The sequence below is a fragment of the Limanda limanda genome, chromosome 18 (genome assembly GCF_963576545.1).
Source record: "Limanda limanda chromosome 18, fLimLim1.1, whole genome shotgun sequence".
NCBI classification, from domain to species: domain Eukaryota; kingdom Metazoa; phylum Chordata; class Actinopteri; order Pleuronectiformes; family Pleuronectidae; genus Limanda; species Limanda limanda.
Genome location: NC_083653.1, coordinates 16,289,139 through 16,312,580, shown reverse-complemented (window position 1 = coordinate 16,312,580; position 23,442 = coordinate 16,289,139). Strand labels below are relative to the sequence as shown.

The following is a 23,442-nucleotide window of genomic DNA, read 5'->3' as shown; positions in this document are numbered from 1 at the left end:
GAAGAAGACATTTCATGTAATATCACATACCAAATTTATGCGCTCCAGTCAAAGCAATATGCTTGACAACGCGCGCGGCCTATCTGTGAAAGATAGCTGTTGTGCTGTAGTGTTTCCATGTGGAGTCTGCTGAGGTTATGTCTACTTGAGCCAGAGCTGAGATGACATTTCATTTATATAAATAATTACTGTCCTGAAAGTCCCCTAGGCCTGCCCCGAAGCAATCAAACTTCTAATGCTCTTAAAATTGCCCACCATGATTTATTAATGGCCGACTATAAAATGTATTGCTATATAACTGCACACTTCTCCGCCGATCCGCCAGGAAATAGTGTCAACTTTAAATGCTGGCATTAGCCGTTTGTTTTTATTCAACAATGCATTTCAGTCCAAAAATTACAGCACGGCACACTTTTGAATTGAACGGTTAAAAAAAAAACCTGGAGGACGTTCTTAGCCCGAGCTGCAGCCCCATGCACACCAAACCCTTATCTGTGTGCGTACACTGATCTGAAGGAATACAGTGAATTATGTGCAGAATGATTGCCCATTAGTGCCATTAATTGCCACTGAGTGAACCTGATCTGCTCTTCAAGGACCCTCTCTCCGATTCTGAACAGAGGCTTCGCTCTAAAAATAAAAGAGTGGAGTAGCAGCGCCGTGTTAAAGGCTTTGCCCCCTGAACTGGTTTGTAATGTCTCTAGACTGTGCCAACAGAGGGTACTGTTGCCTCACAACATGTTTAAATTATCCAAACAACAAAGATGCAGGATGCTGGTTTTCCCCTCCTCTGATCCAATGTGGAAAGAAAGAAAGAGGTGTGTTTTTTTTGCATTTATATCATTCATGTGCTTGTAGTGTTTGGTGGTGCTCTTTGGTCATTTACAAAGCATGAGAATGCCACAATAACATGGACTATCTAAATTCAACTGTTTATTCGGGCTGATCTCAGTGTGAGTGGGTTGGGATTTGTCATTTTTTAAAAGGATTTCCTAATGACATGGCCACACAATTACAGCTGGCGTCGAGTGAAAAGAGGGAAGTTGTAAACCGATCAAAGCAAGTGGGGGAAAAAAAATGTAAAAAAGGGAAATCCTGATAATTTGACATCATGCACTTTGGGATGGAATGGCCATTAGAGCTCAGGTGGAGATAATATTATGGGTGCTATCACTTAACATTACTCCAGAAGGGCAGACAGACACTAGGATTTTTACTTTCGTGGCCCAAACACGAACTAACTCTTTTCTGCTGTCCCGCGCCTCACATGGCTGCGCAAACGCCTCGGACTCGCACTTGAACTTGGAACCCAGCCCCCCTCCACTGGAGACAACCCCCGATCTCTCTCTCTCTCTCTCTCTCACACACACACACACACACACACACACACACACACACACACACACACACACACACACACACACACACACACACACACACACAAACACACACATATAGATTCCTCCCAAACAGCGCCTCTCTCGTCGCTGGAGTCAACGTGAAGTAGCCTCGACACCGTTGGGCGCTGGGAAACATTGGACCTCTGCTTGTTGGTCGAGAAAGAGGAGGAGGTGTCTTGTCTGCTCGCCTGCTCACTCCCTCTCTCTCTCTCTCCTCTCTCTCTCTCTCCCTCCCTCCCTTTTTCAATCAGCGAGGCTACTGCCACCAGAGCCAAGAGTTGCCGCTCCGCGCGCTGATGCCAAAACGCGCAGGAGGAGTCAGTGCCAAAGGGTCATTTTAGCGCACCACTGCTGAAATCGAAGGACTGTAGGGAACCCTAGAATAATCAGCAGCCGCTTGACCCCAGATGATATAATCATACTATTAGAATTAAGACAAAAAAAGGGGACAGGAAACAAATAAGAGCCATTACCTATCGCCGGTGGAGTGCGCCGTACATCATCTGTCACCACGGTCGCTGCAGAGGTGGGCAGTCCCGGATTCTTCTGTCTTTTTTTTGTCTGAAACAAAACAAAAAAGCTCATTGCAAAATTGCATATTACCTACCTGCGCACATATCAGCTCATCGGCCACTCAAAGCCGACTGCTTCCTAAAACACTTGCACTTTGGCTTCCTCAATCCAGGTGTTGAGTCCTGCGAAGACGCGCTCGGACATTTGTGGACAAACTGGTCTTCCATCTATAAACCGCGCTCCGCTGCTCCGACCCCTTCACCACCTCCCGCAGGGCGCATCAAAAGCTGCGGGCTCGAAGACTGTGAATAGCGGAGGGATTTAGGCACAGGAGGGGGAAAGTTGGTCTCCTGCGTTCCGGAGCAGACCGACACCACGGTGCAAGCCGACTCCAAGTGCCGTTCACCGGGCGATGCCAGAGTAAATGCCGGGGCAATGTCCCGCCGCAAGCAGGTGAACCCGCAGCACTTATCGTTGACGCACAGGGAGACAGTTCAAGGTGAGTTTAACTCTCTCTTCCCCGTCGTCTCGTTGACTTTACTTGTAAAATTATTTTTAAATTTGTATTTACTACAAATTGATTTTCAGCAAAGAATATAAGTATTTGTAAGGGGAAAAGATCTTAACCGTGCACATGTATTAGGATTTAAAAAACGAGCCAAACAAATAAGTAAATTACGCACAATTTATCTGATTTGTGGGAATTAATTCATAATGTGATAAAGTGAAAAACACAACACCATACCGTTCTTTGAACACACCTTTAGTCTGGATTAGAGTAATAACGTGGATTAATAATGGTTTTAAACTTCACTATTTTATTTAAAGGATTCAGGAGGCCAATATTTCAGATGTGCCCTTTGCAGCTTCACATGACTTTTACTACGAGAGATGATCTAATGACAGATACACTGGGACACACACAAAGTGTGTGTGAGTGTGTGATTGCGTGTGCACGCACTATTGCGTGGCCTGTGTATGAGTTTGTAAACCACCACAACACAATTTTATATTTTTTTCCAGCATATTGCAACATGTGGCACTTTGTTTATATTTGTGTTCACTTTGTTAATAAGCAAAAAATAAGGCCACAGTTGTTTGGTGAGTTTTGCACAAACTTGCACCTCAATTTTAAATTGTGTCTTTATTTTTTACACACACATCACACACACACGCACGCATCCACACGCACGCACACACGCACACACACACACACACACACACACACACACACACACACACACACACACACGCACACACACGCATCTGTGCTTTAACTACATTTTAAAAACGTACAAAAAAATCCAGGATGAGTAAAAAAATAAGTCCAACGTGCACAATCCAACAACAATCTGAACTTTTTTTTAAACTATTATTATTGATGCAATAGTTTTTTAAAACGCAGGGGTCAGAACTCCGTTTGATGCTTTCAGAGCTGCGAACCAAAAATGTGATTAAATTGCACGGATTAAATCTGACGCGGGATTATTTTATTTTCCTTTTTTCGGAGCATGTGATTAAAAAGTCGCACAATCCAATTTCTAATCAATTATATCAATCTAACCTTCATCTCCCAGCACTCTGCTTTGCCTAAATCCAATTTCATAGAGGCCTAATCTGGGTAATTCATTGCAGAAGTTCATGATGTAATCTTTGGACAGTCTGGTTTTGTGCTGAAAAAGGGTTACAGACGCATTCCGTCCCACCCGACACGTTTAGACTGTGGCCCTAATCATTGATCATTGGAATAATCATTTCAGTATGAAATTATAAATGTTCGGAGTGTTTTTGTTTTGTGTTGCTGAGGAAGTGTGTGATGCATCCTCAGCAGATTTTAGGCTGATGACAAATATCGATCCAGCCTGACTATTGATCTGCCTCTGTATTATTTCTCACAGTGCTGTCTGTCAGTTGATTAAGATGGAGATCGAGCTGATGCACATTTTCAACTGTGCAAAACAAACTCGAGCATCACTGTACAGTTTCACCTCAGGCATGGGCATGGACATGTGTGCGTGTGTGTGCTTAACATTTACCTGCATGATTTATTTCGAAAAAAACGGCAACGTATTTCATGGCGGGGAAGTTGTACAAATTTGGACTAACAGTCAAATATTTGCCACCCATCCTTCCGGCCATGGGTCATTTTGTTGGACATCTTTTTTGCATATGTTTCACAAAAGCCTTTAAGCACCTGATGTACAGTCCGCAGGTTCATACAGCTGCAGGAACCTGTTGTGCTGCATGTAGATAAGCTATAGGTTAGAATTATAATTATTTGTCACTGATTATCTTATATACATTTCTTTACCTACCTCTACGAGCTGTTGTTGCATTCACATGCCTCTAAGATGCAATTGTTTTCTCGCCTCATTCTTTTAATGACTGGTTTCGAGAGCTCCCTTTTAATCACCGCTGACTTCTCTGTGGACAACATGAAAGTGTCAAACCTCTAACTGAAGTCGAGATGTGCCTGTTTGCAAAATGCTGCCAAACTCTTGCCGTTCAGCTCGATCGTGCACAGGTTAAAGTTGTGCCGAGGTGACTATCAGAGCATGTACAGTAGGCTGCTGTGAAAGCTGGGTCATCCGAAGGGCCTGAATCTGGTCCTACCTGTTCTCTCACATGATACACGCTGCTTGTTTAGCTGTGGCCTCGAGCTGAGACATTGACCTGAGACGCACAAGTGCAAGACTAAGACAGTGCTGGCCTTTCAGGTATTTTTTTTCTCCCCTCTTTTGCAAACGCCACCGAAGATGCAATGCCAAAACAGGCCCTTTTGAACACACACGTTATTATTTGCTCCTAGTTGATTGAGAACAATGTGCGTCTGTGAGCGATTATCTGCAGAGATGTGTTTGCACAGAGCAGCACCGAAGCTGTGTTTACTGTATGTAAAGGATATCTTAATAGTGACACCGCGTTTCTAAGCCCGGGATGGGTGGAAAGCTTCTCATGGCCCTATCATCCGATGTCTGGAGGCTGCATGTCGCTCCGGGCGCTTTCCTTCAGCTGGGTGGGTCTGGAGAGGACCAGGATCACATCTCAGGCTGGAGGATCTGAAGAGCGCTGGGGGAAAACCAAACTGTAATTTGATTGAGTCAACATCTTAGGAGAGCTTTGCACAGTGTAGGAGCAGCGAGAGAATGGTTTCACAAACTTATTAAAAAAGAGGATGTAGTCTATTTACGATATTTTCAATATATCACCTGGTCGACTTTGCTCTCACAGGATTTAAGTATAAGCTGTCAAGACCAATCACAAGGTATCTCCTTACACAGGTGATAATATGAAGTTTCAGCCTATTGCCAACATATATCAGCTACATGTCAGATCAGGGGTTATTCGGTGTAAGTGAACGCAGCAGCCTTCTGCCCTGCAGCCATGGACCTATAGGTCATGTGCTACTTTGGAACACAGAGAACCTGAATATCAGCATATTTCTGGACAGGCTTTTCGTGGAAGACTATGTACTGAAAATCTACCTGCCAGGCCAGAGGGACGTCAAGAGGGACGTACGGAAATTAGAGTAACTGCCACGAATGTACGCAATGCTTGGCAAGCGCCAAGGAAAGCACACACACACACACACGCGCGCACACACACACACACACACACGCACACACACACGCACACACACAGGTTGTAAAACTGCGGAAACAGCACACTCAAAATATACATGAACGGCTTATGTTCACACTTTAACAAATGCACGTAACAGGCCATTCTGTCTAAGTCGAATTTGACGCTCATCCTTTGTTGAATTAAGGTATTGCAGGATAAAAAAATACAGCAAACATCCCTTCCGGGCTTTTTTAGACTCTTCCAGTCCGTGACTCAGCTCGGAGTCACATTCATGACAAAAAGAGACTTATCACAGGAATATCCTTATCCTATATTACTCACACATTAACGACTGCAGCATCACGGGCCTCCCTCCTTCAGAAAGCAGTCCTTTTTTTTGCAATTCAACATCAGGGATATTCCAGAGGACTGTTTCCTGGATCCGTCCATGGAAACGCCTTGTGATAACTGTTTACGCTCAGAGCTGGCATGCTACTTGTGAAACAGTTAATGTTTTCTTCTTTATTTGCACCATATGGCTGTCAAGCGCTAGAGAGAAACCCACCGTACGCACAGCAACGCAACAGTAAATATTCACACACACACACACACACACACACACACACACACATTGTGGTAAACGAACGATAATCTCAAAGGAGATGATTGGTGAGCGATTTATGATTTATGACGAAGCACTGCAGTCTGCTCTCTTGATTTTCTTTCTATATTTCAATATTATCGAACACGTTTAATCAATTTTGCACTGCTATAAAGTGCCACTTTTACTATTATTGTACCTCTAAAATCGTTTTGCAAATTTGATTTATACCGACGAGTGTCATGCTTCGCAGCTTACAAGTCATTTATAGCGATTTAGTGACAAGTCCCAGTCAGCTGCAGAGCCGTATTTTGCTCACTTTCGGGCCGATCATCTAAGATTTACGATAAGAAATGAGACTGCGATAGATTAAATGATGATAAGATAATGAAACACACACAGGCCTGGCCTTACACAACGCGCACTGTTGCAGCTTTCCTTGGCAGCCGCAGCCGAGAAAAAGGGATAGGCTAAGCGAGGCCGCTTGTTGTTTGAATTTTTGATTGCAACCATCTGCAACGTTGCTGGTGTCATTTATTTTCAGTGACAGCGTGAATCTTACCCGACTTTCCCTGTGGGGTTAAGACATGTGCTTGTGTGTGTGTGTGTGTGTGTGTGTGTGTGTGTGTGTGTGTGTACGCAAGTGTGCGTTTTCAGCTCAGCAAATGGAAGGGGAAGACAAAGAAGGAGAGACAGGTCTGAACCCATACAGTGTGGTCGACTGTCATACGAGTGCCCCTGGCCTTACTCTGCCTTCACCAGCGGAACAGAGTGTGCAGCTGGTATTAAACTGTTGTGTAAGGTCAGATCTTCGGTGGAAAATAGTTTCACGGCGCTCCGTTACAGCCCTCGCAAGAATCCCTTCGTATCGGAACATGTCATTAAATAAAAACAAATGTTTCACTTCCAGCGAAACGACAACTTTTCTGGTTCGACCCGACTTGCTGTAGGGCAGAGCCGGACTTGTCAAAAACGCTGTTGTAATTTTTCCTCCTTAGCCTTCACCTCAGGCTCGATGAAACAACACAGAAGCATAATTGAGACATAAGGGTATGTGAGGGTAGATACAATGAAAAGGTATTAGAAGGATTTATATCGGGGCAATTAAGTGCGGAGGACATGGCAGGAACTCGCAGTGCTAATACCAGCACTTTGGCAAGTTTCACCCACCGAGCTTCTTTTACCTGGCCCCTTCTGAGAAGAGCAGACACACTGACGGTGCCGTACAACAATTTTGTACGTTAGAATGACAACGCAGACAGTCGCCCGACTGCACGGCCCACATTTTGCAATTAAAAAATATTTCAGCTGCAAATGAGACAATTCCTTAAAGCCCTTTGACAACATTGTTTCATCATTAAATACTTTTTTGGCTGGGCGTCTGAATATCTTTTAGCCTTTCGCACAAATGGAAATATTGGTGAAAGAGGTCCATTGTCTTCAGCTGTGTCTCCCATCTGGTACGTATTGTGCAGCGGCAGCGGCAGCGGCGGCAGCAGCAGCAGCGGCAGCAGCGGCAGCGGGAAGGGACTAACTGACTCTCTCCTCATCAAACTGATAGGGGGTGCTCTAAGGCTGCATGACTTTACTCACACTTGATAAGGGAGAGGAGCAGGAGTGTCACTGCATGGGTGAACGTGGCTCTGCATATGTGTTGGTGTGTGTGTGTGTGTGTGTGTGTGTGTGTGTGTCTGTGTGTGTGTCTGTGTGAAAGACCAAGAGAGAGAAATAAAGTATGTGTGGTATCGTGTTAGACAGCTGGGTTTCATTGCTATCATCACGCCTTCTCAACGATGGCATGTTTGACAGTGCGTCTGCTCTGCTCCCTTACCTATCAAGCATGTTCCTCTCACATAGGAGTTTATACAGAGGAATTAGACACTGTCTGTCACCATGATAGGCAACATTAGAGTGTTTTTCATTTGTGTGTCTGTGTCTGTGTCTCTGTGTGTGTGTCTGTGCTTCCATTTCAACGTGTTTGTGTCCACACATTTTTTTTTTCTACTTTTTGCCGCAAGCGTTCCATGCTCGGCTCCTTATTGCACATGTGTTTTTCTCACACAGGTGAGCCTCGGGACAGATCAGTGAGCGGGTTTCAGGGACGGGTGCGGTTTTTAGAAGCTGTCCGACTGATATTCCAGCGGTGCAGCGACAGTGCCAACGCCTGCCTAATTTACTGCCTTCTGCCCCCGGGCCACGTTACTCATCCATAGGTTAACAAACAGGCCCTACTCTGCTCGTCTCTGACAGGGTGGGGGGGGGGGTGGAAGTCGAGTTCAAGTGCCCAGGTGTCTGTCGGCTCTTTGACTTGATCTCGTCCTTTACTCATTTGCTCGCGATGATGATCTGGGCCTCGCGACACCTGTCTTGCTCTCGGAGTGAGAAATGAGAGCGCGCCATGTTGTCAGTGGGGCACATCTCCTGCTCCTGCACAGTCCCACTTATATGCAATGCACATATGCACACATGCATGCGCGAGCACAGAACCCGGGGCCTCTGTGTGAGGCACTCTGGAACATTGCTTCATGTGATTTACGGCCACAAGCTGTGAACTGTAGGTAAATATGTGTTGATGTGCTCCTTCTTTGCCGCCAAAGATTATGAGATGGAAATTATCTGGCAGGCGTCCAGGAGCCCATCGCCATTTAGAGAAAAGATATTTGGCATCAGATCATTACTCCGGGGCGAAGTGAGTGGACTTGAACGTGTGTGTGTGTGTGTGTGTGTGTGTGTGTGTGGGTGTGGGTGGGGGAGGTCGGGAAGGAGGGGTGATTCACAGCCGAACAGGAATCTCTGACATATTTAAATCAGTAAAAAAAAAAAGTTTTACAGTCATGATTGGAGGGGGGGTTTGAGGAGGGGCAACGGCTCTCTGACAGTTTGAGATGGGGGGATAAGAGAGTTTAGGATCTCTCCACTGATATCGGTGCTGCGAGAAAAAACACAAACTGGCTTCTTTGTCTAATCTTTGCAATTATTAGGGGTGTCATGTTTGGAGAGAGAGAGAGAGAGAGAGAGAGAGAGATGAGGGTACGGGGAGGGGGAGATGCAGGTGCTGGAAGTGGAGGAGCAGCGGAGACAGGCAGGCACTCCTCTGCTCCTCTCGCAGGCATCCACCTCTCTCTCTCCTGGGTACCTTTTTTTTCCGCTCGCACGTCCCCTTCAGTCTCTGGAGCTTCCGGTTTCCTCCGGGCTTTTGTCGAAGAGGACACATCTCCATGCTGGTGCATCGGGGCAGTGTTTAAAAAAAAAAACTGGAGGTCGTCCATGAGGGATTTACGTTAAGCCGAGGGAGTCTGTGTGTGCCATAGGGGAGGAGGGAGGGAAGAATGTGTAATGGTTATTAATGGCTGTGTCAGATCTGTGAAGAATGAGATTTACTCTCTTAACAGGACCCCGGGTTTGGCTTTATGGATTTTCTGTCTGTGGAGAATACAGTGTTTCGAACTCACCTGTGTGCCACTCTATTCATATACACACACTTAGACGTCTTACTCTTACGTTTTCCCTCATTCTCATTTTTCTTTTCTGTCTTTTTCTGTGATACACACAAACAGACGAACACACACACACACACACACACATACACACATACTGGTGGATGTGGCCTCTGCTGTGCTACACTTTGTTCTGCACACGCTGGGGCTCCCACGTGGTGAAGCAGCCGTCTAGCTCTGACAGCTTAGTGCAGCGAAGGCCCTCACCGGAAACCCAGCCTGCACTGTGAGATGAATAGCTTCCTGGCCACACACCAACACACACAGAATTACACGCACACACACACACATATACATAGAGTGTATGTGCCGGGTCCCACCCACGCAGATCTCTCATAGATAAGCTGCGCAGGTGTTTGTCTAGGCGAAGCAGGTTTACAGCGGATTTGTTTTATGCGATGAAAGTGAGACAGTTGTGAACGTAATGATCATCTGGTGTGGTAGGGAGGGTTGGCGTTTATCAGGTAATGTCATCAGGGATAACTTAACCTCCTTGTGTGTGTTGTGTCTCAGCCTGTCTCACCAAAGTTTTGACATCTTCTACCTTCCTCTGCCTTTTTTTCAGCAGCAGCAGCAGCAGCAGCAGATGCCAATCATGACTCAGGAGCGGGATCTCCATCTCCAGAGCCGTCCACTCCCAGCCCTCGGCGGCTGGGCCCCGGGGAGCACGACCTGCTGACCTGCGGCCAGTGCCAGACCAACTTCCCTCTGGGCGACATCCTTGTCTTCATCGAGCACAAGCGCCGCCTGTGCCGGGGCCCCAGGAGCGGACCAGGGTCTTTCTCCAAACCAGGGGAGAGTGGCGGGGTCACAGGCATTACCATTTCTCCCAGGGCCAGGTCCCTGGAGCTGTGCAGAGGGTCCATTCCAGTGGAGGTGGGCATCCAGGTGGGCCCCAGTGGAGAGGTGGATGTGGACAGGAGGCTGACGCCGGCCAAGGGACTCTGCCCCAAACAGGAGAGAGGAGGTATGGAAACTGGAACACAACAAACAATAAATAGATGCACGTGTCGTAAACACACATAGCTTCACAGAACCATTGTACACACACACACACCTCTCTCACCTGTCCGAGAAAGATAGCTCTCTTTAAAGAATCCCAGCTGCTTGTTATTTTGACAGTGGCCTTCAGGAGGGATTAATGTAGCCTGGGATGATTTCATTAGAGTGAGTGAGAGCTGCACTGTGTGTCTATTCTGCTTCGTTCTAAGTAAAACATCAGACACACAAACACACACACACACACACACACACACACACACACACACACACACACACACACACACACACACATACACGCACACACACACACAAGCCCACAAAATCACACAAACACAGACCCCAAACAAACACACACTGGCAGGCCTGAAGGACTTCTTCAGCTGAAACCAATTTTGAAAGGCGGGAAGAAGGTGATAGAGGAGCCACCCCAGTCTCTGTATGTGTGTGTGTGTGTATTTTCTCTCTCATTTTTTTTTTTTTTTAACTCATGTGTGAGTGCATATCACGTGTCAGAGCGTTTTGTAAAGAAATCCTGCAGCGTATAAAAAAAAGAGGTTAAGAAGGCTGATTAAAATTCATCTGTGTTCGTGGTGAGGAGAAGAGGATTAATAAAGTAGCAAGGCCGTTCATCTGGCTGGGGGGGGGGGGGGGGTGGCGGCGGTAGCAGCGGCGGCGTGTGTGTTGCACACTGCCAGCGCTGCAGGGAAACCAGTTCAAAGTTATCAGGGGAGACAGTCACCATCACGCCTGAGAGCTGGGGAGGCTATCCAGGATTACACAGACTTCAGCAGAGGAAGAAGGTCTCAGTTGGCGGCAACCTGGTTGTAAAAGTTACCGGATGCAAATCAGATACAAACTCAGAGTCTGGACCTTACTTACTGTTGAACTACCAAAAAGGTAGTCTAATATATATCATAAAGGTGAGACTTTAATTTTACATTATGTCCTACATGTGTTGTTTCCCAATAAACTAGGGTTATAGAATACAGAGCAGTCCTTCAAAATAAAAGTCGAGATTCCGATTACAGTGTCACAGACGTGAATAGATATGTGAAGCTTTATTCAAGAATCGATATCAGTATAAAAATAAAATTATTATGATTTAAAATATACAGGACAAAAATCATGTAAAATCACATTTTACAAGTAGACAGGGATTAAAAACACATATCGACGTTTGTTCCAGCACCTTGTATCACTTAGCGTTGTCTAGGTTACGGCCCTTATGATCATGTTTTTTTGTGTGCGTTAATTAAAACTTGTGCACACATTTCCTCAACAGAGTATGAAAGACTTGAGAGACATTGCTCGCACTTGTCCATCTTATAATCTTGAGTCGAATTCTGAATAGCGATCCTGAAGTGCCACCTGAAGCTTTTTTCAGTTTTGATTCATACGTCAGAGTGATATATCCCAGTTTTAATGATAATTGAATTGCTTAAAAACATCTTACACGACTGCCAGCGCACAGCGAAATAAACTGAGAGGTTCTACAAAGCCACATTAGATGAGAATAATCAGATTGAAAGGTTGAACATTTCGTATAGATGCCATGACAACAGGCTCTTGTTTCTTCGGGTCCCCAGCAGGTGCATGTTGTTTGTGTTACATTATATTTGAGAGGTGAAAATTTCTATGGTGAGCACTAATGTGTTCTTGAACTAAACTTGATCAGCATCAATCAATGTCTGAATGAATAACCCTTTTTTTTTGTACGAGTGTATTCATCTCACGCATTCCCTGATTTCTCTCGGCAGGATGCTCTAAGATGTAACTGGTCTGGACGAGATTGCGAGACGTTTTTGTTAAAAAGAAAATAATAAGCCCAGGGACACAGCTCCGCATTTGCATATTTTGTTCGTTTTCGGAATCAAAGCTGGCGCAGACGTTTTTGTGTCATCGCTGCAGAGATCAACACATGTTCTTGTGTGTGGCCACCAGCTGTGTGTGGTCACCAACTTTTGCAGTGAAAAAAAAAAAAATTGCTGAAAGTAGATCGCAAATAAAATGTGACAGCACAGTTTTGGCTGCCACTGCTAATTTCGGATTTAGTTTTTAAAAAGTGCTGGCCTTATTTTGTTGAGGAAAGAAAAAACATATTGATTGCAAAAATACATTTAAACGTTCAATCAGTTTGACAGTGTCTCCCAAAACATTCCAGCAGTTCAGACGCTAACGTGGCTTTTTATCGACGATCTAAAGTCTCCGCTCACACTATGGAAGTTTAATGAGCTGTAAGCGGCCTGTAGCAGCATCGCACCTAGACACCCAGCTGCAGCGGAGACATAAAAAAAAAAAACGTGGAACTCATTTGGAAGCTGGTGCAATGAAAAATGGGTTGTAGGTGGTCAGAGGAGGAACATTTGTGCAGCGGTGGACTGGTTTGAGCAGCAGACAGACGGCCACACGCACAGTCACACAGACACAGAGAGTCTTATCACTGAGAGGACAGGACATGAAAGCACTCAAAGCCGCCGAATGAAAGAGAGGAGGAGAGCTTTGCTCAACACATTAGATTGCCACTCAAGGCAGTCTCAAGTTTTAACCAAATTAGATTACATTATTAGGTCTAATTAAGTCCAGTGTGTTAGTTACACACACACATATAACACACACATTGGACACACAAACACACCAGTTTGCCTGCGTTTGGTATTGAGAACTTTACCCACAAATATTTGCAGCAGAAGTGTTAAAAAATAGACACAAGGGAATGTGAACAGGCAGGAGTCAAATGCACACACATGCAAAAGAGCACACATGCACTTTTCAGGCACAGCTCGTGCTATGTGCATAACCCTTAACCCCCTCCTCCCCTGGATTGTTTTTGTTTTTTTCACCTGATCGTGTTTTATAACATCCTGTCTGGCCTCTTTGTCTGTCAGCCCGCTTGCTTAAAATGCAAACATGCTGCAAGGCTAGCAGATTCAACCCCAAAAGGTGCAAACACACTCTCGCAAACACACTCACACACACACAAACACACACACAAACACACACACACACACACATGCAAGCACAAGCTCCCGTACACATGGTGTAGATGAAAAATGGCACGTCTGCTCCCAGTTTTTTTTTTATCCCTGAGTTTCTCTTGCTGATGCATGCACTCTGCGCGTGTGTATGTGGGGGGCTATTTTAATATGTGTGCGCTTTGTGTGAATTTTTTTGTATGAGCATGCGCACGTGTGCATGCGCGGCGCCTGTGAAGAATGATGCGTGTCATCAGGCAAGCAAGAGGTTGTCGCTAGGGGAGCGTTTCCATGCTAAGACGACCCTGGCCCTGCTTTGAACTCCTCCCAGGACGGCTGGCGGCTGGGCCCCCCGGAGCACTTTACGACAACCAGTACATAAGGGCGAAGTCACATCATGACAACCTCTCGCTCTCCCTGTCTCTCTCTCTGTCTCTCTCTCTCTCACACACACACAAACAGCGTGTGGGTTGAGTTCACACAGTGAATATTTCATGAGACGTTGTGAACGACAGCGACATCCTCAGACGTCTCTCTCTGTTCCTCCTCTGCGTCCACCTCTGATCTCCGTGGCGCCATGTTTGCGGGCGACGCAGTCATATCACTGTATTAGGCTGAAGATCTTGCAGGGGTTTGATGATTTTTTTTTCTTCTTACGAGCCCTAATGTGTGACCAAAACTGAAAGATGGAGGGATTTAAATGAGATACCTGCTACTTTGAAACGGTCACACCTACATGTTCCGAATTACTGAGGGTGTGAAAGTGTGTTAAAGTGCACGGACGCGGTTTTAGGTGATAAAATCAGTTTTTTGTTGGGCAACGGGGGATGTTTTTCTCTCTTAAAATGAGTAATGGTGGTTTCTGGATGATAACCGGTGATGCACGTTTCAGATGTGACAAATACCTTTGTGTCCAAAGAAGTCAAACCTGCAGTGACTGACACTTGTTTGTCTCCAAACCCTCTCCACCGGTGTGTGGATCTGAAGGTGTCTCTCTCCTTCTCTTCTTCTCTCTCTCTCTCCGTTTCTCCCGCCATCCTTTTTTTTTTTTTTTGCCCCACCACCCAATGCTCCTTTAATCACCTGGCTTGCTCTCATTTCCATATTAAATAGGCTTTAATCATGAAAAGCAATCAGGCTTTTGCATATTCATACCTTCCCCTGTACGCCGGCTTCCCTGTCTCGCTCCAGTGCCAACCAGCCAGTAATCAGTAGGCAGGCGGCGTAATGCCATAGCCCCGGCCCATCGCATGAAAACACACACACTGCGTGAGTTAGAAATAACTTCACATGCTACTTACGTATTATCTCTCCTCCAAGAGAGGGAGAGATAGAGGGAGAGGGAGAGGGGTAAGAGATAAAAAAAAGAAAGATGGCGAGACTGATCCCTGATTTGAGCTGTGAATATTTGTACAGAGGCTCAAGGAAAAGTTGATTTGCATAATGACTTTGTAGTTTTGCATTAATCACATTTGCATATGAAAATGCGTTAATTACTCCTGATGATTTTTTTTTTTTTAAACTTGCTTCATTTGATGTCCAAGCTCTGGGGTTGTGATTAGGGGTTACATGGTGGCACTTGTGTAGGTGGTGTGTGTGTGTGGGTGTGTGTGTGAGTGTTTGCACTCATGCGTGGTGTGTGTGTGTCTGTGTGTGTGTGTGTCTGTGGGGGGGGATGCATGTGCATGTGTGTGCTTGTGTTCATGCATTTCTGGTGCAGTCTGTGTGTGTTTATGTGTTCTCACTCAAGCGTTTTGAACGCTTGCCAGGGAAATTTATTTTGTGTGCGCTGTTAGGCATGTGTTCCTATTTTTATTTTGGCATTTTCTGTGTGTGTGTGTGTGTGTGTGTGCGTGTGTGTGTGTGTGTGTGTGTGTGTGTGTGTGTGTGTGTGCGCGTGTGCGTGTGTATGTGTGTATTTCCTGCTTTCTTTGAGTGGTAAATATTTCCTTGTTCCTCTGCAAGAGAAAAAGAGAGGAGAGCACCAGTTCCTCCACTGACTAACATCAGAACACACTCATGTATGATAAAGTGTCTGCTTTTGTTATTAATTTAACTTTATGACAATTTTAAGTTGAGCAGAGGTAGATTCAAAGGCCTTGAATATGTTCCAAACACTCATACACAGACTTTATAGACTTTACCATTGCTTGGAAATAGAGTAGATGACACTTCTTTAGAAGTTACAATTTATGTGTTTTTTCCTGTAGCAATGTGATGAATATAAAGCCTGCCTAGATTTTATTTTTGAAAATAATTTATGCAATCTTAACAAAAACGTTTTAGATATAATAACCAAAATTATATCAAATGGACTGCATGCATATTGTTTTTGTGCATTTGTATGTATATGTATTACTCACCCTTTTCTATCTGTCCAACCCCTGCTTAGACACTTTAAAAAGAAAAATATTTTATTGCCCAGTATTGTGTTATTTTCCGCCAATTTATAAACTTTTTAATTTCGAACAAATTAACAGGAGCATAAGCAGCATGTTTTGCTAGATTTTCAATTTTACGCATTTGCAAATTAAAACCTTTGTCCTATAGCTTAGAGGAAAAATAATAACATTTATGTGCCTCTGTGTGAGAATTTAGGTTCACTTTCACATCTGTTTGTGTGTGTGTTAGAGTGTGTGTGTGTGTGTGTGTGTGTGTACAATTACAGTATACATATTCGTGCCTGTGTATGGGGCCCGAGTGTTGTGAGCCCATAACGCTGCACCTCAGACAGGACCACCCCAGGGGCCGTCTGACTCTGCTTGTGTCTGTCTGTCTGCTTTGTACAGCAGGTCAAATAGGTCTATAAGGGAGCTGCTAAAACGGCACAGCTGCACGCACACACACACACACACCGCCGCAGCCACCTGACACACACACACGCAGACACGGTTAGAAACGTGCATTCACACATTTGGTCAGAAAATGGAAACATGCATGCAGGAGTACGCACGCAGATATGAGCCGCACACACAACACATGTGCATGCAGGAATGCTTACAATGGCTCCCATCTCATATTAATGCCTGCATCTCCCACCAATCACACACGTGCGCACAAACACACGCACACACACACGTACATAGACACACAGCTTAAAGGCTCCCACATGAAGGCATCAAACGCTCCACAGCCAGCTTTATGGCGCTCATATGGCAGCAGATTTGATATTTTCCTACCACAGCGGGGGAATAAAACTCGCCACTAATTTGGACTGCGAGCGCCACCGCTAACTTTCAGCATGTGCCGACTGACTGTGTCTTCCAGATGTGTGGACTCCGTGCTCCTTAACAGCCTTACTTAAGAGGCATTAGAAACCTCACACCCCGTCTCTGCTACGCATGGAGAGTGATGATGGCGCTTTGGTATTCAACACAAACACGCTGCTTTGTGAAGGCGCCGCGAGGGAAGTGCCGATGTGAACTTCGTGGTGTCGTTGCCATGGACCACTTGTGTCAGTGAGAATCCGTGCAAGTGTTAATGCTTTTTTGCATAAATCATTATCAAGGTGATTTGACTGCACTGTGGTTGTTGTAGCTTCCTGTCACTGTTGGCGACACGCGATAACAAATTTGCCTTAATGGGGGCAGGGTAAAATCAATGTTTTGAACTGATTAACAACTTTTTGATTTTACTTTTACATGCACGAGCTGCTCTCTCCCTCCTCAGAACGGACATGCAGATAAAATCCTCGTGTGTGTGTGCGCGTGTGCAGCCTTTGTGCGGCCTGCCACACATTAGAGCAGAACACATAATGCTCTCCTTCAAGGGGTAAATGGAGAGATTTTCTGACCAGGTTCCTCACTCCGGTTTTTCTATTGAAAGGTAATGTGTGTTTGCCTTCGGAGGCAAAAAGGAGCCACCATTAGTTGTTGCAAATTGTGTCGAGGAAAAGAAATGGCACTTGTTAGACAGTCAGACGAGGGTAATCTGACCTGCGACTCTGTTGTTGTTCCTCTCCCCCCCCTCCTCATCTTATTATCCTCCTGCATTGATTGGGGCAGGATTGTGGCGGAAGAAAACCAGGAGACAGCGTTTATGGCCGTATTTTTTTTCCTTTTACAGGCTGCCTCACCGCGAGAGATATTGAAAGCCTTTCATGCGACACTTACGATTCCCCTTATTTCATCCACTTATTTGTCTTGAGCAATTACACCGAGAGGGAACACTAGACGCAGACAAGCACATGACAAACACGAGCTTCTTTTATGTTGGTTTGTCACTTAAGTATAAAGTGGTGTAACTGGAACAAGGTCTCGTTTGCAAACAGCATCAACAACCTTCATGCACACTATGCGACTTCACCTCAACAGGAGCTCTTAGTCAAAGTTGTACGACGGGTGAGAAGATTGCTAAAAATTAATTTGACGTCCAATGTTAAAAGTTCAGTTCAAAATGATGGGGGGGGAACACATTTGCTCACTCAGAAAGATTTGGTTAACTTTGCCTCGGAGTGTTTCTGCACCAACGTAAGAGTGATTTCATTCACAGAATTTCATTTGTGGTGCTCACACTTTAAAATATAATAGTTACAATTTTTTAAAGCAATATCTTCTTTCCAGAAACAGTGTGGCTGTTGTTATAATAATCCACAGAACACCCTGTTAACAGTTTTTACAGGGGCCGCACTTTTCATTTTCAAGAGAACCTCTTTACAGTGAGATCTGTGGATTATGAAAATTTGATCTGGAAACACACGCAGATGTGGAATACATTTCAGACATATTTTACAGCGCTGTGCACCACAGAGAAAAGCGGACGAGTGTAGACAAGTAAACCTGAGCATATAAAACCGAAACTATTTGGCTCGAATTTTTATTAATCTGGGTGGACAGGGCTGTGAAAGGCGAGAGAGAGAGAGGATGCAAACAATTTCCCACATAAACATGTTTTTTTAATTAACTTTTACTTTCACTTTAAAACCCGATCTGCCATCTGCAAGTCAAAAGAAGAAACATCCCCTCTCCTCTGTGTCTCGGACGAGAAAGGACTTGCACCGTCATGTCCAGAGATGGCGTGGCAGACAGTAAGAGTGAGCTCCTCCAGGTTAAGGGGCTACGCGCTTACTGTATGCTGGCGTAATTCATACTTTTTTTTTGTTCCAGAAATCCCTCTTCTCTGTGTCTGTCTTTCCCAGAGCAGAACAGAGCAAGCCAAAATGAAATAAAGCCTAAGATGTTATCAGGGTGATTGGTGCCAGCGGAGCTTGTCTGGGCCTGTGGTCTGGCGGGGCAGCGCTGGCCTGTACCACTGCTTGTATATGTGTGGGTGTGAGTGTGAGTGTGAGTGTGTGTGTGTGTGTGTGTGTGTGTGTGTGTGTGTGTGTGTGTGTGTGTGTGTGTGTGTGTGTGTGTGTGTGTGTGTGTGTGTCTGTGTGTGTCTGTGTGTGTCTGTGTGTGTGTGTGTCCTTAAGGCACTGATAGATGAAAGCTTTCTTTAACCATAAGCTATGCAGGAGCCATGCCAGGAGCAGGAAATGTATCAGCGTGATAACAGCCAGAAAGACAGACAGAATACGAGAAAGAGAGAGAAATGAGAGTGAAAGAGAGAGAAAGGGAGAGACGGAGGGAGAGGCCACAGCTCGGAGCCCACAGGGGGAGGCCTGGGGCCAAACTCAGCCCCATCGCACACCCGCGTGTCACCCAGTAAATATGTGCTGGGTGTGTATATGTTGAGAGATGAATCTATGTACGGTACATGTCTGCATTCGTACCTGTGAACAGGTTTGCGTGGAGCATTTGAGGTTGGGTGTTCCGAGGCGGTTTGACACACGCGAGCATGTGTTAAGGACCTGGGAGAGAGCGTGAGAGAACAGAACTCACCCGGAGACATGACCGGAGCAATGCTAATAATGTGCCAGCGGCCTTGACATTATCATAAGTCCTTAGAAGACAAGAGAGACGGCTCAATGGGTAAAGACAACAAAGAAGTTCAAAGCTAAAATGGATTCGAGTTTTGTACATTCAATTTACAGTTTGCGATGAGTTAAGATTTTATCCGGGTCATTTTTTATTTAATCGTCTCACATTTAGCTGTGCAATACATTATATCGGTGGCTCTCAAATGGGGGTCCCTACCAGGGGGTCCATTAAAAGTTTCCAGATTCACGCTTTAAAATTATCAGAATATATGGCCGTTCTGTTTTGACATGATGAAATTCTTTTCAAGAGTTTGAATTGAAGATCATGTCTGTACTTTAAGTATGACGTTACCTTAGCTGAGGTTGCAAGTAAAGGTAAGCAACCAGCGCGACTCTTTCTGAATGTGTCGAAATTGGCCTATCAGCACCTCTAGAGCTCACAACATCAACTCCTTATGAATCTTGTTATGAATCTAATCCACATCAAAAGTGCGCGCCGACTCCAGGAAGTCGCTTTTCTGCGGTAAAAAAGAGAAAAGAAATCATTCTTTTATTTCGTTTTTTTCTCACCTTTAAAAAGGAATTAGAGCGCTGAACATCTCTGGCCTATATTTGTATTTTGAACACTCTCCCCTTTTTGTTGCATCAGTTTCATAAGCTAACGCTAATTAGGTTGCAAAACGCTCTCAAATGATGCAGCACTCCGCGTGCTCTCTCTCTCTCTCTCTCTCTCTCTCTCTCTCTCCCTCACCAGCCTCACAGCCTCTGCTTTGTGTTCGGAAGAGGGAACAAAGCACTGCATCCTCTCACAACCTTAAATAGCTGGAATTAGATATTAAATGAGGGAAATTGTGGCGATAGAGTGAAATACCTTGTGCATGTTCAGGCTCACTGGAATGGACTCCATGCCATTTCGCAGGCATGTGAGGGGCAAGTTTTATAGCGGGCTGATTGGTTTGGATGGACTTGGTGTGCTGCGTTCAGGGCCACGGTGGTATTTTCCTGTGGGCGGCTAGTTAACGCTGCTTGGCTCCAATGGGCAGGATCCAGCTGGGGAACATTACTGCTGCTGAGAGAATATAGCACCATGTCACAGAATGGTAGACGGAGATACACACTGAGGATGCAAACACATGCACTACACACACACAGAAACACAAAAAGCACTGTTTGTTCCTATTTTTTCCTTTTTCATACTCTGTGTTACACACATACACAAACACAAACACATGGAGTCGTGTCCCCATTACCTCACAGGACATTAGATTGACATACATTGGTTTCCTGGAGACTCTACCATTAACCATAGCTGCTACTTGTCTAACCCTATCCTTAATCTGAGCCCAAACCTAACCTGAACCTAACCTAGCCTAAAACTAAATTTGAACTTTAACCTCTACCAAACCTTAACACATCTCCTCACCTTAGAATCCTTTAATTTACGTTATTGGGACTTGCTTTTTGTTCCCACAAGGAAGACATGTTCCCTTAATGTGACCCTGGAGTAAGGTCCCAATAAATGAGTAATACGCAAACACACGTTAAACCAAAGGCGTTCACCTGTATGAAGGGTAGAAAGCCTTGGAGGAGTTTGCTAAGGAACACGCGCTCATCACAGGTTGAGATAAGCCTTTGTGTGTGTGTGTGTGTGTGTGTGTGTGTGTGTGTGTGTGTGTGTGTGTGTGTGTGTGTGTGAGACGTCACAGGGTGTTTTGTTTCATTTAAATCGTCAACAAAGACCAAAATGATGCCACCTTTTCATTCTGTTCCCAAAAAAAAAAAAATCCAGCACAATATATTTCATACTGTTTGTATATAATGATTGATCCGATTAAAAATTTAATAAACCCCCCGCAAAACTGAAATCGCATGTCACTCATATGTCAAAGTCAATTTCCTATTCAGTGCCAGTGAATAGGAAATTGACTTTCTGGACAAAGTGAGAGTCCCCGAGGGATGTGACTGGAGCTCATTTGGATGTAAAACCTCAAACAAACATTGTGGGATGTTCCACAAAGTCAGTTTCCATTTCATAGTCAGAGGAGAGTTTTTTGTCTTTTGATGCCATCACCTATCCAAACATTTAGATTTTTCTTGCTCATGTGTCGCATCACTGGGGGCAATTTATCTAAAACATTGAACCTAAAAATCCATTCTGTTTATCAGTGGTGGATTTTTATTTCTTTAATTCACCTCCTGTCGTTGCATCCTTTCACATTTTGATGTTGTTTGTTTTCTCTGCTGTGTCATGGCAAAACACCTAGGTGATGGAATGAGAGATTAAAGTGCATCTACTTCGTATTTAAAATGTAAATGCAGGTGATAAAGTAAACAACAGCCCACTTTTTCTTCTGCTCCCTGCAATTATCTTTTTTCCCTCTCTCACTGTCTTTCCTTCTATTCTCCCTCCCCCTTTTTTCTCCTCCTTTCATCATCTTCTCCATCTTGCTCCTCTCTCTTACATCTTCTCTCCGACTACAAGCACGATTGAGTGTCACCCATTTGTCAGCGTCACATGACAGACAGCAGACCCCACAAGAATGCGCACACACCCTGAAAAAACGCTCACACACTTGACGCGCGCGCACGCACACTAACACACACACACACACACACACACACACACACACACACACACACACACACACACACACACACACACACACACACACCATCACAGGAACATGTGCACACGCACGCACAGGCGCTGGGACCAGTTAGGAGCTGATGGCGATGAGTCAGGCTTAGAGAAATGCCACAGAGAGCTTAGCTAATGCACTTTATGGAGCTCCCTTTTTCTTTTCCTTCCCTCCCTGTCTTTTTTTTGTGCGTCTCTATCGCTCCCTTTCTCTCCCTCCCTCTTTCTCCCTCTTTGTCCTAGAAGCCGAGCCAAGAGTCATAGCTCTTCACTGACAGAGAGGTCTTTCCAGTTATTTTTCACAGCAGCGTCCCCTGTGCCCTCGCTGGGATAGCTCGCCTCATGGCGGTAACATGCTCCCTCGGTCGCGCTACACGAGAGCCTCTTGCACTCGTGCGTTGTCGCGCAGCTGCTCTGGCTCCGTGTGTAGTGTGCGTGTCTGCGATCAAGTTGTCGGAGATACCTGATCCCTTTTATTGTTCATTTGACCCGCATCCCAGGAGGCATGAGGGTCAGGGTGGAGTAGGCAGACACCTAGTATACAGGTGCTCAGTGTATACTATACATGCATGGGATAAAGAGGAGCAGAGGAGAGAGGGATGGAGAGAGAGAGAGAGAAAAGTGAAGAGATAAATATCATTAGGAAAAATGTGTCGAGGGCTCAGTCCCGAACACTTTTCCGTGAGCACTGCGTCTTTAAATTCCCTTTTGGGGCTGTCAGGCATTTCAGCTGGTCATATTGGCTGCAGACAGACAGACACACACACATACACACACACACACACACACACACACACACACACACACACACACACACACACACACACACACACACACACACAAACACACACAAACACACACACAGATGTATATGGTTAGCAGGCCAAAGCTGGTTCGAGTTAGCATGGAGCCAGTCACACTGTGTGAGAGCCTTACCCCCTGCCTGCTACTGCCACCCTCCACCGTCCCTCTCCGTCTCTCTGTCTCTCCATCTCCCTCTTTCTTTTCCTGCATATGTGTGACAGTCAGCTGCTGCACGCCGGGGCCCTAGTTTAATGTGCAAGGTCCCTTTTTCCCTGTGAGACACACACACACACACACACACGGTTGATCTGCGTGGCCCCATGTCTCCTGATTAGCCCCCCTCATGACAAACAAGCCATCAGAGCAGAGGGGAGTGGGGCATGGAAGAAGAAGAAGAAGAAGACGGAGGAGGAGGAGGAGCGGGAGGGACGGATGGGAGATGTGAGGAGGAGGAGAGGAGCAGAGGTGTAGGGAGGGGACAGGGGGTGAGGAGAGGAGGCCGGGACCCCTGGGGACCCCTAGATCACAGCCATGCTAATGAGGAGCTGCTTTGCCAGCAGCAGAGGTGTCAGCTAACCCCTGACAGGTGCA

General features: G+C 45.4%; 1 protein-coding gene across 1 annotated transcript in view; it reads left to right on the top strand.

Annotated features, from left to right (window-relative positions):
* The first annotated feature begins 2,348 nt into the window (after nt 1-2,348).
* Nucleotides 2,349-23,442, top strand: part of bcl11bb (BCL11 transcription factor B b) — a 28,298-nt gene continuing 7,204 nt past the window's right edge. Inside the window, exons 1-2 of the mRNA XM_061091679.1 lie at nt 2,349-2,412; nt 10,159-10,542. Coding sequence (XP_060947662.1) covers nt 2,349-2,412; nt 10,159-10,542 — 448 coding nt within the window. The remainder of the gene's footprint in view (nt 2,413-10,158; nt 10,543-23,442) is intronic.